General features: G+C 39.7%; 2 protein-coding genes across 2 annotated transcripts; both read left to right on the forward strand.

The window, feature by feature from the left end:
- The first annotated feature begins 4,723 nt into the window (after positions 1-4,723).
- CALHM4 (calcium homeostasis modulator family member 4) lies at positions 4,724-6,493 on the forward strand. Its single transcript, XM_010115339.2, has 2 exons — positions 4,724-5,281; positions 6,089-6,493. The coding sequence occupies exons 1-2, from the start codon at positions 4,724-4,726 to the stop codon at positions 6,491-6,493; spliced, it is 963 nt and encodes a 320-aa protein (XP_010113641.1).
- Positions 6,494-9,790: 3,297 nt separating this feature from the next.
- On the forward strand, positions 9,791-18,205 carry RWDD1 (RWD domain containing 1). Its single transcript, XM_086745742.1, has 7 exons — positions 9,791-9,953; positions 11,109-11,174; positions 11,773-11,903; positions 12,928-13,071; positions 14,047-14,179; positions 15,837-15,899; positions 17,657-18,205. The coding sequence occupies exons 1-7, from the start codon at positions 9,791-9,793 to the stop codon at positions 17,767-17,769; spliced, it is 813 nt and encodes a 270-aa protein (XP_086601868.1). The 3' UTR covers positions 17,770-18,205.
- The last annotated feature ends 1,035 nt before the right edge of the window (positions 18,206-19,240 follow it).

Genomic DNA, 19,240 nt, shown 5'->3' on the forward strand with positions numbered 1-19,240 from the left:
GGATCAGATAGGGCAATGGGTAGTAAGAATAGATCAGCATTGTTTGGAAAATACACAGGTGCACACGTGTATATGTGTAAATTCACATTTATAATATGATGTATTAGGTAGAATGTACTAAATTTTGAAAGGTTTGCATATGATTGAGAAAATTAAGCTGAAGTGGTGCGTCCAAACAAACTGCAGATTCAACGGCTCCAGTGAGGGAAACAAGTCAATGATGGACTGCACCTTCAGGAACAGTATAAAACCACCTTCTTAATTTTAACTGTCATTCGACTTGCAGCTCTGTGAAAAAAGAGTAGAGGTTGGCACATATCTGGCACCCATTTTAAACCTTAACATAGACTTCTCAGAAATAATCCAAGGCAATTTGAATAGTGAGGAAGTTAGCATTGCCCTCCACCTCCCTTTCTGTCATGTTTATCAGGAGACGATTTTAGCCTTCAGCCCCAAAAAGGCTGGTCTAACACACTGCTTGAACATTAGACTACATCAGTTCTCTTCATGCCCATTAAACTGAAAAAAAAAATTACACAAAATATGTCCTTAAGTTCAAAAGCATGCATAAAAATGTGCACCAGCACCCTGTCTCTTACAGTGGATTGGCTATTATGGGAAAGCTGAAACGTGTAGAGCTAAGCACGTGATCTCTTTAGTAGTCCAGTATCTAAGGATTCTCCCAAACATGAATATCCCAGAGCAGAGTGCAACATAAAGGTTAATAATGAATTAGGTGTCAAGTGCCTAAAAAAATACCTAAAAAAGTTATTTCAGGCAAAAGAAGTATACACTTGCCACAAAAGATGGGTGTCCAAATTAGTAACACACAGGATCAGGCTTTTGTTTGCTCTCCATCTCTAGCTCAATAGATCTTGTGTTAAGTATTTCACTCACAGAAAACTGAATTCTTTCAAATCCCAAGAAGGTAGGTGATGGGGGTTTGAAGCTACATGAAAAAAAAAGAAGTACTTGAACACAGGTTTCCCACATTACAAATGAGTGCTTTTACTCAAAGCCCAGGGCGGCTGCTGCTTTGACCACGTTTCAGAATAAAGCAGTGCTGTTGCTGCCACCTTGCCTGGGAAGCATTTTCAGCGCGACCTGCTGAAACTGCCTTGGTTAGGTTAGGCATCTCAGGAATGGTTTTCAAGAGGGTCGTTTTGGATTCGCATGCCTATTTTCTGCTGAAACTCACTGCAGGCACCTAAAATCTCATCCAAATTTGCCTATAAAGCACAGCTGAATTCTGAAGCAAAAGATGCAAGTTTAAAAATCATTAACAGGTTTCTATTCTTCCCTTAACATAAAGCTTGTTTATTATTTTCTCATCAGTACTTGTCCTGCTTAAAAGGAGTGGAACTTCTCCCTTAACCAGGCAAAGAGACCATGAAAATGACTTGGCAGCCTGAGTCCAACCCACCTTCTTGTGATCTGAAAGGCAAGAATGCAGGACATGGGCAGCGCTCCCCTATGCTCGCACAGGAAATCTGTCATGCAGGTAATTTCGTAGCATGCTTTCTAACATGCACAGGCAGGCTTGACATCCATGCAAAATACAATTCAAACTGCAGCTAGAGGAGACACAGAACGTCAGCCTTTTAACTGTTAACTCAGTGATGAAAACACTTGTGCAGGACTGGAGAGATCAGGGTTCAGTCCTCTCCTCCAAACTTTACAGGAAGCAAACTTCAGATGGAAAATAGAAGAATACGTCCCTTTTTCTCTCTACCTTTTCCTGGCCATTAGATAACAAAATCCTAATCTTTTTCTGATCCAATAAATATGAAAATCCTCTCTGTGGGGGAACTAAGTAGAACTGGTAGAACTATGTCAGAAAAGCTGGACAATACAGCTTCTTCCCACCACAGTCACACCACATCACTCATAATAACTGAGCTCTTAGAAGAAAGAGATGGGTGAGCGAGTTCTGACTAGATCAGGTGGAGAAGGGAACTGAAACCAATCTCTCCCATCTGCCATGGCTGTTTTATCTCACTAAAAAGCAAGCAAGAGAATAAAACCTGTTGGTTTGTGTATGGGAGGATAAGAAGGTGTAGTATGTCTTCCAATAACTATGTTTTAACTATGTTTTAAAAGAAAATTACAAACCATTCTCAGTTCTTAAAAAAAGAATCACTTATTCTCATAAGTGAGGTTGCTGGCAGTGAATTCAAGTTGACAGAGCCCTGCAAAATGACAAGCAAAATCATGGCTAAGGTTTGCCCATGTATCCTATTTGCCTCAGATGTGAGCTATAAGCATCTCTTTCCCTCATGGGCAAGCTGGCTATCACCTCAGGTAGTGGTATTTTGGATTGCATTCAGTTCTAACTCTTCTTGGGCATCAGATAAAGAGCCTAAATGTCTACCTCAGGACTCTGGGTTCCTCTGCAAAGGCGAGTACTTAAAGGTTTGATGTGCTGCCCAAGCTCTTAATTGGATCCAACTCTGTAATTTGTTCCATAATGGGATGACCCAGCAGGATTATTTACAGCACAGCATGAAAGCAAATGCCAAAGACGTGAAAATACAGCAGTACAAAGTTGTTGTATTGATTGTATAAATTGCCTCATTCAACAGCCTTAGGCTGACTATGAATATTTCAGTGTTGTACATCTCTTCAGTTTCACATCTAATGTGTTTCTTGAGTAAACAAGTGATGCCTGGGAAAGCCTTCCTCCCTTATAAACAAAACAAGACATGGGTTCCCAAAGAAAGCTCAGCAGCAATCGATTGCAGATTTTTAAATGAACTGAGGCATAGTGGAAGACTCTTAAAAATCACATCTCCAAAATAATTCTGTAATAGCCTGATAGGTTTATTCCACTGAATTTAAAGGAGGTCATTTTGTTTCAAAATACAATGCCACTAGTACAAAAATAAAAAAAAGTTACTGAAAATCCTGTGATAGTGAAAGAAAACAAAGCTTCAAAATGGCAGTGTTCAGACAGCACTGGCATTTTGTTGTGCTACTACTCTGCCCAAACAACCAAGAACTTAACAACAGGTTCCAGAAAAGCTGTGGCAAAGTGCTGCTGGCTGTTTCAGCATGTTTCTCTATCACTTTTAATTTTGTGTAATGGTGGCACATAGTTTTGAGAGCCAACTACCAGCAAGGACCTCATTCACAGATTGTGACTGGGGATAAGACAAGCAGGTGTCCACCCTAACAGCACGTTGGAGGAACAAGGTCTTGCCTAGTAAACAGGCAAGACGCATAAAACACACCATCCATGTGTATAAGAGCTGTGAGAGTGTCTCTGCCATCCAAGCAGATACCATGGGTGCTAAAACTACTTCTTGAGCTGAAAGTTATTATTAGCAACACTTACTCTAAGGGGAGAGAAGAAGCTGTGCAGTCAGACACTATTATGTCATGCAACCAAGTCTACACTTGCTGGAGACAGCCTTCGGTAACGGGAAGACAATTTTCCTCACAGACTTTCTGGCTAATTTTTTTTTTCTGTTCTGGATAAAAATGTTTATATTACAAGCAGTTAGAATTCTCAGAACTTAAACACAAGTATTTTTATATTCAGATCAGCCTAGGGTAAGCAATGTACAGAACTACTGAACAGCATGATCGTAGACAGAGCACAACCTGGAGAAAATCATCAGGAGTGAAACATTTGAAATCAACTTCTGTTTAAGGCTTGATTTGTGAGAGATGCTGAGAGCCCAGGTCATACATCCCAATATTCAGAAACCAGCTCTGGAAACATCTAACTGAAAAATTTCTATCTACCTCTGTCCATAGAATGGGACTGACAATACTTACAGAAAATCTTCAAACTTGTAGTCACAAGCATGCTACATAAATGTCAGCTATTATCATGAGCATATCCGAAGCTGGTTTGACACTGTGTGAACAGCAGATTACATATTACCAAAAAAAAATCTTCCAAGGGAAACATTCAACACTGTCAGGAAGTATGCTAGCTGCTTGCCACCTACAGATGAAACACTAAAATTCCACAGTCCAGCAGCTAACTACATCTCACACTCCAGTGTCTGGAGAGCAATTTGCCTCAGAACCAGAACTGACATTAAATACAAACAGAATTTGGTTTCCAAACTTTGTGCAACTTATGGAATATTTTTCTGGTTTCATTGTAATTTTGAAGCATTTTAAATGCTTCATTTTTTATAATCAGTCCACTTGACAAGGCTTTGGTTGGTTGGTTTTTTATAAAGAATAGCTGAAAGACTTCCTTTTTTCTTTTTTTTTTTTCCTAGTCCCACATCATGCTTCTGCTAATTACCATTGATTAGCAAACAGCTTGCCAATTAACCCTGAGAGGGTAGTCATCAGTTTGATAGCACTGTATGTCATGCAAAAGCTAGGAAGAATTTATTGTTAGTTCCAGACAATTAACAAGGGGCTGGCAGAGCTCACAATTGCCTAAAAGCTAAATGTTCCAGAACTGCTGAGATAAATTATTGAATCAATTAAAACACATGATCGGATGTCTGTAAGTATATTTAAAGCCAGCCAAGAAGCTTCTAGCTATCATAGAGCAGAATAAAAAATTAGTGGGAGGAAAAAGACTAGCAGGGTTTTGAGTGTTGTTTGTTTGTGCATTTGTTTGGTTTTGGGTGGGTTTTTTTTTGTAAGCTGTTGGAGTTTGTTCTGTTCTAGTCTGCTGTTAACATTAGTTAAATATAATGAAAAGCTAGTATTGACTTAAAGCAAAAGCATCTGGTAAAGAGTAAAATCTAAAATGACTTTCCTTCCAAAGTGGTTAACTTTTCTAAAAGGCAAAGAGGTTGTTATTGCTAATGCTCTAATTGCAATATTGACAATTGGTGGGCAGCAACTCTTCTCTGTTTTTACATTCAGCTGTCCCTGTCATGTTGGGCAGAACCTTATTTATGGGCTGGCCTTCCTAGGAGTTCCTGCGCTGATCCTTCTGGTTGTTGGCTTTGCCTTGAATAACCAGACTTGGAGGCTAGTTACAGGCAAAAGGTCTCCTCTTCAGGAGGAGACTACACCAAACCGGTTACTGCAATGCAAACTGATCTGCTTTGTCTTGTGCAGCATCACTGGGAGAGCCCTGGTTGCTCCAGTAACGTGGCTAGCAGTCACCCTGATAAATGGCTCATATTATGTCTGTGCCATGAGCGAGTATGTCTCTGTGCATTATTATGGAGCTAATCTTAATGCTACCACTAGTGAACGCAGAAGGATATTGGCTGCGTTTCCGTGCAGTCAGTTAGTTCCTCCGGAGCTGACCCGGGCAAGGGATGAAGTGATACTCCTACTCCGGTACCAGTCACAAGTGAGTAACTCATTGCTTCTCTTGGCAGTGGACCTAGTGACGAGCATGACATATAGGCAATATGTTAGAATAAAATAAGATCAGCATCTTCTACTTTGAGTGCCAAATCTCTGTGTGTTTTGAAGTCTGCTTTGTTCCTGGAAGTCGAATTGAACTTTAGGTATATAAACTATGTCTAGTTGCCCCCTTTTTTTTTTTTTTTTAATTTTTATTTATTTTTTTTTTTACCTGCTGCTGCAGGTTATATTCTTCCTTGCATAGTGTCTTGAAAAGTGCCACCAAGAAAGATAAATGGAAGCTGAAGAGCCAGAAAGTATGGAGTTTCTACTTTCAAACATAAGAAACAGGTGACTAAGGTGCCCAGGCTGCAAGAGCTCCATATGAACCAAATTAAAATATTGTGTTTAGATCAGACTCAATTCTAAAAGCTTACATACTCGGTAAATAGTAGGGGAACATTAAGCTGTTACTTCAAAGAAAATTTGTTTTAAACAAGCTGTAAGCTAACATGGGCTAGGAATTAGATGGCTTCTCTGCCACAGACTCATAGTAACAGCTGCGGAGGTAAAATCCTTAACAAACTATATAACAGAACTTCCTTAAATTTGACAGCAAGAAATAACTTTACATGGCTACCTCCAGTAGGCAGGGACTGGGTTTGATGGCAAGAGACCCATACCAGGCTTATACCTTATTAACCTTCTTATTCAGGAAAAGCAAGTAAAGATCTTATGATGTTCAGAAGTTACCACCATGAGTATTTTCAGCTGCAACAGCTTTTTTTTTTTTCTTTTTTTTCTTAATAAGGTGGCTGGCTGGCTTCTCATTGCTGTGGTGGTCATGACTGTCTTCCTGTCTTACTGCCTCGCAAGCTGTTTTTCCCCACTCAGCTTTCTACACTTCAGATACTGGAGCAGTTATGTCCATAACGAGCAGGAGCTCTTCGATGAAGCGACAGACCAGCACTCCAGGCTTTATGCCATGCAGCACGTAAGGAAGTTCTTTGGCTTTGTCCCAGGGAGTGAAAATGTAAAGGAAATCCGTATCCCGTCTCTCAGAGAGTGGCAAGCCATTTCTGGACTGGCGTTTCTAAAACGAGTGGATAAGGAGCACTACGACTACAGCCTCCTCCATGACTGGGCGCTCAAAGAGTCTGAAGATAGAAAATACCTGAAGACTGATGAAGACTCTGTGATTAGAACACAGCTCTGAGGGACCAAGCCCCTACCAAAACCTTGCAGGAAAGTGTCCAGCTCCACATCGGACCTGAGCTGCTCTGGAACTTTTTGATAAGTTATTACACCGATATATAAAGTATGTGAGCAAGTACATCCTGATAATGTAGTCCTTTAGCACATGCTGACAGATGTCTTTCCTGATGGTGTCCCACTCCTGTGGGATGTAATGGTCGAAGTCTAAATTGGGGTCAGCTGTTTCAAAGCTGCAGCTCTCTACTTTCCAATACTTGTGCAAAAAGGATGAGTATGTACTGGGAGAGAAAGTTATTCCCAAATGCTTTTTATTTTCTCCTATTAAAAAAAAATCTTTAAAAATTAATAGTTAAACTTTGATTGGATCCTATGAGCCTGATTCATTCTGTACAGAGCGAAAGCAGATATCCAGCTTTGTCTCAGTGACTCCCTAGCAGAAACGTTTTATCTCCTCTTCCATGTTTTTTTTTTTTTTTTTTTTTTATTATGTGAATAAAATATACTGAGCTATCTGGAAGTTAAATTTGTGGTTATGGCAGTGCAGAAGAAACATATGGGGGAACCTCAGCAACGAAGGCTGAGTCTAGATAGAGTGAGAAGAGAACTTTCCAGTTCTGGTAAGGAGATAAAAAGCTCAGAGAAGCACAGGAAGGAGAGGTGCAGCTGTAAGAACAAAGTCACATGCAGAAATTTGAATTCAAATGTACTCTGGCTGAAAGCAACAGCAAGGTCAGCCTCCTGTTCCTTTTAGTCATACTTCAAAACCTCTCAGTTGTTTGTGTGCTTGCCTACTGTACAAGTAGCAAATCAGGATTGGAACGAAATCTCACTCTGTGCAGTAAGGTTTGCTTTGCCTGTGAAGGACTTACAATTCAGTCACACTGCTGTGCTCGTATATATTACTGTGATTAAAAACTACTGAATTTAGTAAAAGAAGGCTTAATGATATTTTTGTTAATGCAGTGTGGTATGATGTGATGTTACTGCATCTCCTCTCCTCTTTAACTCCCTGTGCAGATATTTCTAACTCTAATGGGGAAAACATGCATATCATAGTATTTTTTCCTAATGCTTCCTGTATTGCCTTGCTATGTACACATGTACATGTGTGTGCTACAAAGGCATATGCCAGATTATAGCACCTGCTGTTAATAAATGACCCTAGAGTGTTGAAGTGGAAAAATACAATTATTTAGAACATGTTGCTACAAAATGCAGGAGCCAGAAGTAAGTTAAATTGCAGATCTTGGTAAATGTGTTTTGTCTTGAAGATTTAAACTTCTAAACAAAAGCAAGCACTTCAGCAAATACAAACAATGTGTGTGCTAAGTAACTGGAAAATTATGTGGGAATTCATAACAATTTGTTCAGTGATGTAAAATACACATGTATTTCATCTGAATCCTAAGCTTTCACTTAACAGAACTGCACTGTTTTTACAAACTCCTTAGGAAGCGAAGTACCTCTGTTAGTAAGCACAATCTCTAATTTCACTTAAAAGTCTTTGGTGTTTTTCTATTTAAGTAAGATGGAACACTGTGTAATCTGGAATAGATGCAACTGATCTGTTTATCTGAAAGTTTTGGCAAAAACAACCCTGTGCTGTCTTTGTTTTATGTGGGTTCTTTCTACTTCTTGCCTTGTTTCACAGTACTGCTATAAAAATGATGGAGTACTTGCAGTTAAGAGTGAGCTGTCAAATTCTTTTTTAACTGCTGGCTAAAATAACTTTTAAATTAAACTGTTTTCCAATTTTTGTCCCAATTACTATTTGCTCTGTAGAGTTTTTTATAGTTTATAATTTAAAATACTGAGTGGAAGAACTAGCTATCACTGTGAAGTCAGCCTGCCAATATACAAATAGACTATCACCCTCTTAACATATATTAATCCATAGTATTAAATACAGCTGTAGTACTATAAGTGACTTGTATTTCCCTTCACTTCTCTGCTTTCCTCAAATATGTCATGGATTGGTAGTGAAGCTTTCAAGAGAGTTCACGATTACAGAAAAAACAATGAGTTGGTACTGAATGGTCTAACTGTGCCTGCAAAAAAAAAACCAGAGTCATCTTACCCAAAATCAACTTAGAATTGCAGTTTGCTCACTTCAAGTGAAAATTACTGTCTTTATGTCCATGGTTTTCTGGACATTCTAGGCTTGTAAAAGGCACCTGAGGGGAAAGTGCTGGCCATAGGCCCAGGAAACTGAGGCACTGGAACTACTCTGTGTACTAAGTACCCATCAGGGTCTGGGTCTGCTGTTTGTTGAACCCTGAACAGTTTTAAATTCATCCTTGCAGGTAACTCCCGAGTACGGGGACCCCCCCATATCGCTAGCCTTGATGCCTCTTGGTTTGCATTTACACAACAATGCTGCTTATGAATGTTTCCTGGAAATGTTTGCAGGTGCTTTATAACTCCAAGCTGCGCTGCCAACTGATTTTTCCAGCCGTATCAAATGAACTTCCACTTTCAGGCTGAAATGGCATTCCGCTGCTCCCACGGCACCTTGCTGTTACTCCTAAGGCAACAGCTTTCAACCTCTTGAGTCTGCTGATCCCTATAAATCTTCAGTGAAAGAACGCACGTGAATACCAGCCTAACAGAGCCACACGTTTTACAGTAACTCTGGGGGTCGAGGTGGGAGCCCGCACACCTTCACAAGCCCAGGTAACAGAGCCTGAGCTCCTCACCTACTCAAAAAAAAACCCGCTATTTTCAGCAGCGGGGAGGGGCCAGAACGGGGCTGGTGCAGACGACACAGACAGGCGCTTGATCACCCTTTGTGCAGGCAACTGGAAACCAGTAAAGGTTCCAGTACCTCAAGGGGGCCTACAAGAAAGATGGCAAGAAGCTGTTTAGTAGGGCCTGTTGCAATCGGACAAGGAGTAATGGTTTTGAAATAGAGGGGGGTAGATTTAGATTAGACATTAGGAAAAGATTTTTTTACACTGAGGGTTGTAGAACACGGGAACAAGTTGCCCAGAGAGGTGGTGGATGCCCCATCCCTGGAAACGTTCAAGGCCAGGTTGGACGGGGCTCTGAGCAACCTGATCTAGTCAGGGATGTCCCTGCTCCTTGCAGGGGGGTTGGACTAGATGACCTTTGAAGGTCCCTTCCAACCCTAACCATTCTATGATTATTTTACCCTCACAGCTGCTTTTTAGCTCGCTCACCCACCCGCCCTGCAAGGCCGCACCACATCTACCCGCCGCGCCACCTTCCTCCCCTTCAGCCCAAAGGCATCCACCGCCGATCGCGGGCGCCCGTCGACGGCGCTAGGCATGCCTAGCCGATGCCGGAGGGGAGCGCGCACGCGCGGGCGGGGGTGGGGGGTGGGTTGGCGGCGGCGGGGGCGGCCCATGGCCCTAAGCGGCGGGCGAGGATGACCGACTACAGCGAGGAGCAGCGCAACGAGCTGGAGGCCTTGGAGTCCATCTACCCGGATTCGTTCACGGGTGAGCCGCGGCAGGGCCCGCCCCTCGTCGCTTCGCCGCGGCGAGCCGATCTGAGGGAGGAGCGGGAGAGGCCTCGCCGTGGCCGTGCCGCGCCCGGCCGGACTCCTTCGGGCCTCTTCTGTCTGGTAGCGGGCACGGGTTGAATGTTTTTTTTTTTGGGGGGGGGGGGGAACCCCAGCTCTTGTTGGCGCTGCTGGCCCGCTCCGCGTGGGTTCCGGGCTGGTGGCGCGGCCCGGCGTGGGCACCCGCTCCGGTATCCGAGCCCGAGTGCGGGGGCTGTACAGCCTCTGTTCTGGTGCTTATTCTGAGTTGTTTTTCACTCGTGTGATGCCTTTGTGCTGAAAAGAATTGGGGGGGGGGGGGGGGGGAGATTATAGTAGTACATTAGCAATTAGGCGAAATTCAGTGAGTGCTGTTAGAGCATATGTACTAGATTGGGCATAGGGTATGACAGTGACACAGAGCAGTCCTTATTTAAGGGTGTGATCTGCAACCCACAGTTGTGCAATGAGGTTTCTAGTGTGTGAAATTTCACCTTTTGTGTGTCTCTGTGAAGCCTCTTGTCCTTCTTCTAGCTGCCTCGTTCATGCAATTTCATTCTAGTACGTTACTTGAGTAGTATGTTTTTGAAGGAAAGCACTGCATATTCCTTTGTTTGTTTGTTTGTTTTAAGAAGCATTTGTTACATTAAGCTGTCATAAATATAGAAATAGGTGCAGACCTACAGTAAAACTAGTCCAGGGTCAAAACTGCGCTGGATGCTCAGCACACATACCTAGCACAATAAAGCAAATTAGCTTTGGGAGCTTTCCACGTGCATTTGCTGTGCTAACATAAGTCATTTGATGGTAGGTGGGTTTGTACTTTGGGGAAAAGTGAAATTTTGGAAAGAGAAAACTTCTTAAAAGATAAGCTTTTTGGTATTATTGATGTTATATGCTCTTATTCAAAGAGCACTCCAAACATCACATCATATGGAAAATAGCTGTTAATTGAAAAGTTTTTGTTAATAGGATATAAAGACCCATAACTCTCTATCAAGAGCTTCCTTGCTTCGTTAGTCCTTGAGAAGTTGAGTTTTAATGACGTGAAGAAGTAGTTGTCTGATTTAAGGAATCTCTGTCTTTTTTTTTTTTTTTTTTTTTCTTTGAACAGTATTATCAGAAAAGCCAACAACTTTCACAATCACTGTGACATCTGAAGCAGGAGAAAATGATGAAAGTAAGTTGATTATGTCTTAAATGTATGTAGGAGGAGTTTCTGTACTCTCTTGCTAGGGCTGCTTTCTGACATGCTGAATCTCAAATGCTTTGCAGCGTAGCTTCAGAAAGATTGGATTGTCATTATCCCTTACTTATAACTTCTACTGGACATTGTGTCCTTATCACGTGATTTATGTGGAGCCCTGATACCCAACACAGAGGTTGATACTCCAACCAGGCATGCAGAAATTAAAACATTAATATGCTGAGATTCTCTCTAGATCTCTTGTTAGGACTTCTCAATTTCTCCAGGTTTAAGTGGGATGTGAGGGAAAAGAGATTGCTGCTTCTGTGATATGGTGAGTGCTAGAGGTTTTCCAGTCTTTCTAAGACCTTTCAGATATTAATAGCTTGTAATAGTTTATGTAAGAGTAAACTTATATTGTTTTAATTTCTCATAGCTCTTGCATCTGTTGAGATAGTTTTAACGTCTGTGTTCCTTTAAGACAAGAATATTTTATGTTTTAAAATCTTGAGGCTGCTGGTGCAATAGAAAAATGTACAGAGTTATGTAAAGTTATCACTGTAAGAATATGTGGGTCTTTTTTATCTTGTAGCTGTCCAAACAACCCTTAAATTTACCTATAGAGAAAAATACCCTGATGAAACTCCGCTTTATGAAATTGTCTCACAGGAGAATCTGGATGATAATGATGTCACAGACATAATAAAACTACTAGAACAACAGGTAAGAAAAATGAGATATCTCAGCTCGGTTTGATATCACTTCACACTTTAGCCAGAATTGCTCTCCCAAGTCAGTTATTTTCTGAGGTATGTGCTACTGATTTGAAACATATTCCATGCTGTAGTGCCTGCCTGACTTTGAAGTTTGGGTTTTGTAAATTACATTATTGAGGTAAATTATGCTAATTAGGTAAAATATAGGGCTAATTCAGTGTACACAGGTACAATAATGAAATGGAAGTGCTCTAGGGCTTCCCCTCTTTTGCAGTTCTAGCTTAAGGTGAATTTCTTTAACTGTGTAGGTAGTATTTGTGGAAATAAGCCGCTTAAATTTTATTTGGAAAGATTGAAAAAATGTTACATTGGTTATTGATTCTTTTTAATAACTTAACTATTTAGAAGGAGAGGGAGAATATCTCTTCAGCCTGATCATGGGATCAGTGAGAGTGCATTGTAAAGGACTGAGAAGGAAACACTTTGCTTTCAGGAATTCTTGACAAGTCCTCCTTGTCTTAAAATTGCCATAATATGTTCAGTAGACATTCTTTCTTTTCATTTTACTTCATATAATCCTTTCATCAACTGATGTTTTTTTGTTTTTTTTCCTGGGAAACTGTCCCACTTCAAAGGGGCACGTAGTAGGATTAAGGAATAAGCCATTTCAGGAGAGGAGGGGTTCTGAGTGACTGTTGTCTCTTAGGATTTATGATATTCAAATCTTGGAGTTGTATTCCTACTATAGGTTTTGTTTTATTAATAAAAAAAAAATTCCTTATGTCTATAATATGTTGATAACCTGAACACAGAGATCATCATCACTGTTTTACCTATTTGGGGGTAATTTTAACTGGATTAACTGGCCAATTGACTTGAATTTTGCAGCAAGCTTTTGAGACTGGTGCAGAGTGCCTCAGCTGTGTTATGTACATTTAGACAACATACTCCTTTTTAAACCTATTTATGTGTTAAACTGCTGCAGATTTGAGGTTCTGTTTCTGTTTGAGGTTGCCTTCTTTGTGTTGTAGGCAGAAGAAAATTTAGGAATGGTGATGATCTTCACTCTAGTCTCAGCAGTGCAGGAGAAATTAAATGAAATAGTGGATCAAATAAAAACACGGAGAGAAGAGGAAAAGAAACAGAAAGAAAGAGAAGCAGAAGAAGAAGAGAAAGTATGTAAAATAATGTTTTCAGCTGAAAATTTCCCAGTTTTTAAAAATGTTTGGGTTTGCAGGAGTAATTCTCGATTGCATTGGAGAGCAACATCTATCCCAAAGTTGATGTAGTTAAAAGTTAAGGACTAGAAGATTCTTTAGTACACTTAAGTGATTTTTTTTTTCCCCCCATTTTCTAAAGCATTCTTTTCAGAGATGTATTGCATGATCACAGTCCCTTCTAGCGTTACTTCCTAAGACGGGGATTTTTCCCAAATTAAATCGAAGTTGCTATAGCCAGTTTCTTGTTTGAAAAGGCAAGGGGGGATGGGGAGCAAAAAGGGCTGGAATATGGCATGCTGCCCTCACGCTGCATGGTCTGAGGAAGCGGGTAGACTGGGTTGGGTGGAAGCAGTGATACCAATCTTGAAGACGCTGCATATCCTATTCTACCAGCCACTGTGGAATAGTTTTTCTGTTCATGGAATGTGCTGTGGTAAGTCCGATTACTGAATTTTCACTTTCTTCCTCAGAAATATCTAAAGGATGATGGGATTTGGAAGGTTCAGTATTTCTGAAAATGACAGAAAAATAGCTGGAAAAAAAAATCATTTTTTTCTATGTTAACAAGATAAAAGGGTTAATGTATTTTAATGGAAAGATTGCACTTTAGAGTTGATAAGATGCACTGCCTGGTTATGGCTAACATGTATTAGTGGAGTGTTGCCAACTATTCTGCTGTAGGTCCAAAAGTAGTATGTGGGATCTTTCTATAAGAATTTCCACCTCAGTACACCTCTCTGAAGGGAGTCTCATGATAAAAAACAATAAGAATGTGTTATTTGTGTATTCTCAGGGTTAGCATTAGTTTCTCAGAATACTTCACAGCAAGCAGTGCTTCTGGAATGTTGTAGTTTAAATAATTAAGAGAATGCTCATCTTCACTTGTAGCTTTGCAAGTTGTTTTTGCAGCCTTGTTTTCTGTTCTTTCAGCAACGTTTTCATGGCACTCCTGTTACAATTGAGAATTTCCTGAGTTGGAAAGCAAAGTTTGATGCAGAACTCCTAGAAATAAAAAGGAAAAAAATGAAAGAGGAAGAACAAGCAGGCAAAAATAAATTAAGCGGTAAGATTTAAAAGTGGTGCCGAGGTTTTTGCAGTTTTTACCTGACTGTAATGACAAGCCTAAAAGTAATTTTTATACTGAAAAATGATTGTAGTAAATAAACTCATAATGCAGTATTGGATTATCGTCATTCGTGTCACATGAAATCTTTTTGAGTGCTGATGTTGCCTTAAATACAAAGCTAGTAGATTCAAGATTTCTGAAGTCGTTAAGCTTCCCAAAGTGTGTGTTTAAGCGTCTTCAGTTTTGTACCAGACAGTATACCACTTGGAGCTGCTGCTGACAAGCTTGTTCAGGCAGGAATAGCTGGGGTTTGTAAAGCAACAGAAATTATCTACAGCAGACAGTTTATTGATTTGGCCTTTATTGCACTGGATTGTACAGTGACTTCAGAGTACACTTCAAGTGTGTGTAGGAGTTTGGGATGCTGTTGCTGGACCGAAGCAACCCAGAGGTTGGCTGCTGCATATGACAAGCTTATGATGACTAGTGAGAATGGTAGGCTCTGCTCTCGTATTTTGGGGAAGCGCTTGTCATAGCAGTGGTTTCAGGCTCTGTGTTTGTCTGTCAGAAAGCAGACTCTGTATCCAGTGGAGGAAATTACTTTTTTTATGAGAACATGTAGGTCAAAATTAAATCTTGGGCAGCATCCTCCACTCTCTCCATGGCTTAGCTTTTGTCTCTGGTTTTCCTGTGACGTTGGATCTATGTTTTAACCTGATTACTGGAGAACATACAACCAATGTGACTGTGCTGTGTCACTGTTATCTTTTCTCTTCCCTTTTGAAGGCTTTTGAAACTTTTTGTTTAGTTTTCATGAAATTTGACAGAGATAGAAGTTTAGTGATAGTAAGTTTAATGAAAAGCTGTACAGGGTAGGGGGCACGCTTGATTCCCCTTCTGAAGGAAATGCATTTGAGAATCTGCAAAGATGAAATAGTAGAAATCAGACTTCTTCTCATTCTTCTGTTCTTAAAATTATTCTTAGCATGCTGTATCTGTTTTTCTCTATACAAGTCTAGTTTATAGAAGCTCTCTGTTACAAAACTAAAACCAGATTTGTTCTCAGATGTCATGAGTGTAACCCCAGTAGAAGTAAAAGGTGTCTTTAAATGTTTTACCATGAACACCAACTGGTCTTGTTGGTCGAAGCTTGCGTAAGCAATGCAGATGAGTAGTTTATGTGGAAAGAGTACGGAGTTGTTCTTCTCCTACCTCCCAGTTAGAAAGGCTTCACTTTGCCTTGTGTTTCCTTCACAGATGTGTGTGTAGGAGCTGGTGATTTGTGTGTAGATCCAAGTTGCTTTTCGAATGGGGAGGATATATGGAAAAAGATGGAGGAGGCAGCTGAATTCCTTCCCAGTTTCCACAGAGGATTTCTTGTGGAATGCAAGATGAGGACTTAAAACAATAAGGACTGAGCAAAGGTGGTGGGGCAGTATGGTGTAAATTTTCCCACCCCCCCCATTATTAAAGCCTTGGTAACATTAAAGTGACTAAAAGCAGCAGTGTCCCATTTACTGTGTAAGAGGAGGAAGCCTGTTGACGTGGAAGAATCCTGGATGAACAGTCAAAAAATTGGAATGGGGAACATACATTGCCTTAGGTTGATAGTTATTTCAGAATTCTACTTGCTTATATATTATTTTATTTCTAGGTAAACAGCTGTTTGAAATGGATCACAACCTTGACACCTCTGATATCCAGTTCTTGGAGGAAGGTAAATTTCAGTTTGTTTCCACAACTGAAAGGCAGTGCCTTATAACAGGTCAAAATTCCTAAGCAAAATCTGTGTTATATTTTTGACTTGACATCTTACCTCACTATCACTTTTACATTGGAAGAACGTTCTAAGAAGTACTGTTTTGCTGATTGAACAAAATGAAAACAAGCAAAACATTTTCAAGACCCTAAAGCCTGTTTATTTGCAGTTTTGAGCTTGAGTTGATCTTATTTCTGTTGCTTCAGTCCAAGTGTTTTGACTGGAAGCAAAACCAAAAACAAGCAAAGCAAAACAAAAACAAAAAACCAACAACCAAACCCCGCTTTTTATATTTTTTTCTGTTAGCCAACCTTCTTACCCCCGGTTTCAAGCACAGATTTTGAAGTTCTGTCTCCTTGTTTCTGAACCTCAACACCAATAGCAAACATCTTGCAGGCCAAATGAAATGCTGCTTGCTTCTGTGCAACTCAGTTCTTCTTTGTGGTTTTGTGCAGATTTTTCTGTTATCTTACTGACAATATCTGACCTGGTGCTGGGTGAAAGTTTTTTAAGCATGGGCCACAAGATATTAAACTTGGAAAATCTGTTGGAGATAAATCAAATAAATCTATTCAGTCACATGTCTGTTTTCTGTACTGCCTTTTAGTATCCTAGTTTAAAAGATCGATTAGTCTTTAGTTAAGACAATTCTTTATTGTAGCTGTATTGTCTACTGGTGTTGCAAAACACACATGCAGAAGAAAGTGAAGAATTTTCTATGCAAGTAATTAAAAAAAAAAAAAGTTGTTTATGAACACAAGTAAGTATAAACTTGAAATGACAGTAATGGGAGAGTTGAATTTCTTATAGTTAGATAGCATAATTTAACATTCCTCCAAAATGTCTAAAGTGACGATAGGTTGTGATGGAATAGTTTGTGGTCTTAAGGGAGGAACAGACTTCTGTATTTGGGCTCTGTACCCAAATGACTTGTGATTAACGTGTCAACTTTTAATCCTCTTGCTATCAGTGACTAAAAACTCCTGTCCTTATTGCTGTTTGCGTTCTGTCATAAATGCAAGAGGTTACTAATATTACAATAACATGTAATAAGTAATACTGATTGTCACACCTTGAACAGTATAATGGCATTATCTTTTAGATGGAAACGGTTATAAAGGCTCTTTTAAATCCTGTGAAAGAACAGAACCTTGTTCCGTGGCCGGAAGATGTCGCTGTTGATACACACAAATCAAATCAAGTTTTATCCCTAGGTCAGCATCACCTCTTGCACAAGAAAATGTGCAAGCATGCAAAGCTTCGTCTTGCTTTTAAAATTTACATCTGAAAGCAAATGTGTATATGTAGGCATATAATGATGCGTAAGGGTTTTTTATAAACCCTGTGTGTTTCTGTGGCTGAGATAGTTGTAACTATCCCATCTGTGACGTCCTGAGCTTCTGCTTTGACAGTACCTGGGAGAAAGGATCTCTGCTTCTGGGAACTATAACTGTTAGTTTCATTATCTGAATTAATTTTGAGGTATTGTGTGACATTTCTTTTGGCTGGATTTTAGTATGGGGGGAAAAAAAGCTCCGCTTCAGTTGTGAAAAGATAAAGTGTGGCATTTCCATGTCTTTCTGATATATAAAAAGCCAAGTAAGTTAACAGCTAGCTACATTGAAGAGTGAATTTGAAAAGGTGTTGTGTATTTTGTTGTTCAGGTACTGTTTTCCTACTTGCATGAAGATAAATTATTATTCTGTTCTTTGCAGCTGGAAACAGCGTGGAGGTTGATGAATCTTTATTCCAAGAAATGGATGATTTAGAGTTGGATGATGAAGAGGATGACCCTGACTACAACCCGGTTAATTTAGATAGTGATTAGACTTCTTTGAACTGTCTGTCATCAGTATGGACAAATGTAAGGAGAGAGAGTCAGGCAGGAAAGCCACAGCATCTGTGGTTTTAGTCCTGTGTATTCGTTTTTCTTTTTTCTTTTTTCCTCCAAAGAAAAAACCAAAATATTTTAAATTCAGGAGAATGGTCTTCTGATGACTTTCATCATAAATAAATTTACTTTCATATTTCAAATGAAAAATTTGAGGAATATTGATCTGTCTGAAAATGCTATTCTATTTTCTCTTATTTTTTCCTTCCCACTTTTATAATTATCCTTTGAAGAGATGTTACAATGAGCAAGATGGAAAGATGTTACCGCAAGCACTAAACATATCTGCATCTGAAGACTGAGCAGCTGTTCTGCTATTTTCCACCTGGGATATACATGGGCGGCTTTAGTGATTAAAAGGGATCACATACTATGCAGGGTTTTTTTGTTGTAGTTGTTTGGTTTTTTTTTGTCTGTGGAATTTTGTAACACTTAACGTCAGTTCTGATGCCCTAACCTGTCAGCTGTAGATAGGCAGCACTAGCCACCTTTTAATAAGGCATAGCTTTGTTAAAGTTTAATGGAAACCATTTCCATGCTACTAGAGTAAAATCTGTTACATAGTTGAGGATAATAGTTTCAAAATAACTAGTTTAAGTCTGTAGGAAAAGTCAGAATGAGATGAAGTCCTCTTTAAAAGTTTAATTGATTTGTTCAGAGAGGGTTTTGTGATTTTTTTTTTTTTTTTTTTTTTTTTTTTTTTTAACTTGTGTGTCCATGAACTTCCGTGGGGTGCCAGGTGGGGGAGGAACCCTACGAAATTAGTTTGCTTTTGGCAACACGCTATGCCAAAAATACTTATCAGTGGAGTGCAGATTACAGTACCAGAATTTATAGAGTGCTTACGGGTTTGAGTGTAATGAGTGTTGTTTTAGAAGCATCTTGTTGCCAGCCTGTAAAGGTTAGCACAATGTACAGTAAAGCTACACATGAACTCATGGATGTTAAGCGTCCTGTAGAGTTGCTTATAGAGCTAACAGCTTGATGTTAGACATCTCCCCACCTCCAAAAAAAAAAAAACAAAACACTGTGAGAACTGTAGTGTTTAAATATGGTGTGTTTGAGACTGAATCAGCTAGAAGGATGACAGTATGGATGAAGGTTTCGAGACAGCTCTCCAAATAGAGAACCACCAGGCACCTCAATGATTAAACACTGTGTGCTGAGTTTTAAAATACTGTTAGTAGACTGCCTTAAGTGTGCCAGCTTCAACTTTTGAAGAGGGTTGCACTAAAATATCTCAGTGCTTAGAGGAATTAGAGATTTACGTAACTTAATATTTGGAAATTCTGTATTGAAAATGAGAAATTCTGGAAATAACGATGTACAAGATTCTCTGCTCATATTGCTCGAGAACATCTGTTTAGGATGATCTCCTTTAACATGTTTCCGTAGTCTTTGTATTCAA

Source organism: Chlamydotis macqueenii, chromosome 3 (genome assembly GCF_036417535.1).
Source record: "Chlamydotis macqueenii isolate bChlMac1 chromosome 3, bChlMac1.mat, whole genome shotgun sequence".
In the NCBI taxonomy this organism is placed as follows: Eukaryota; Metazoa; Chordata; class Aves; order Otidiformes; family Otididae; genus Chlamydotis; species Chlamydotis macqueenii.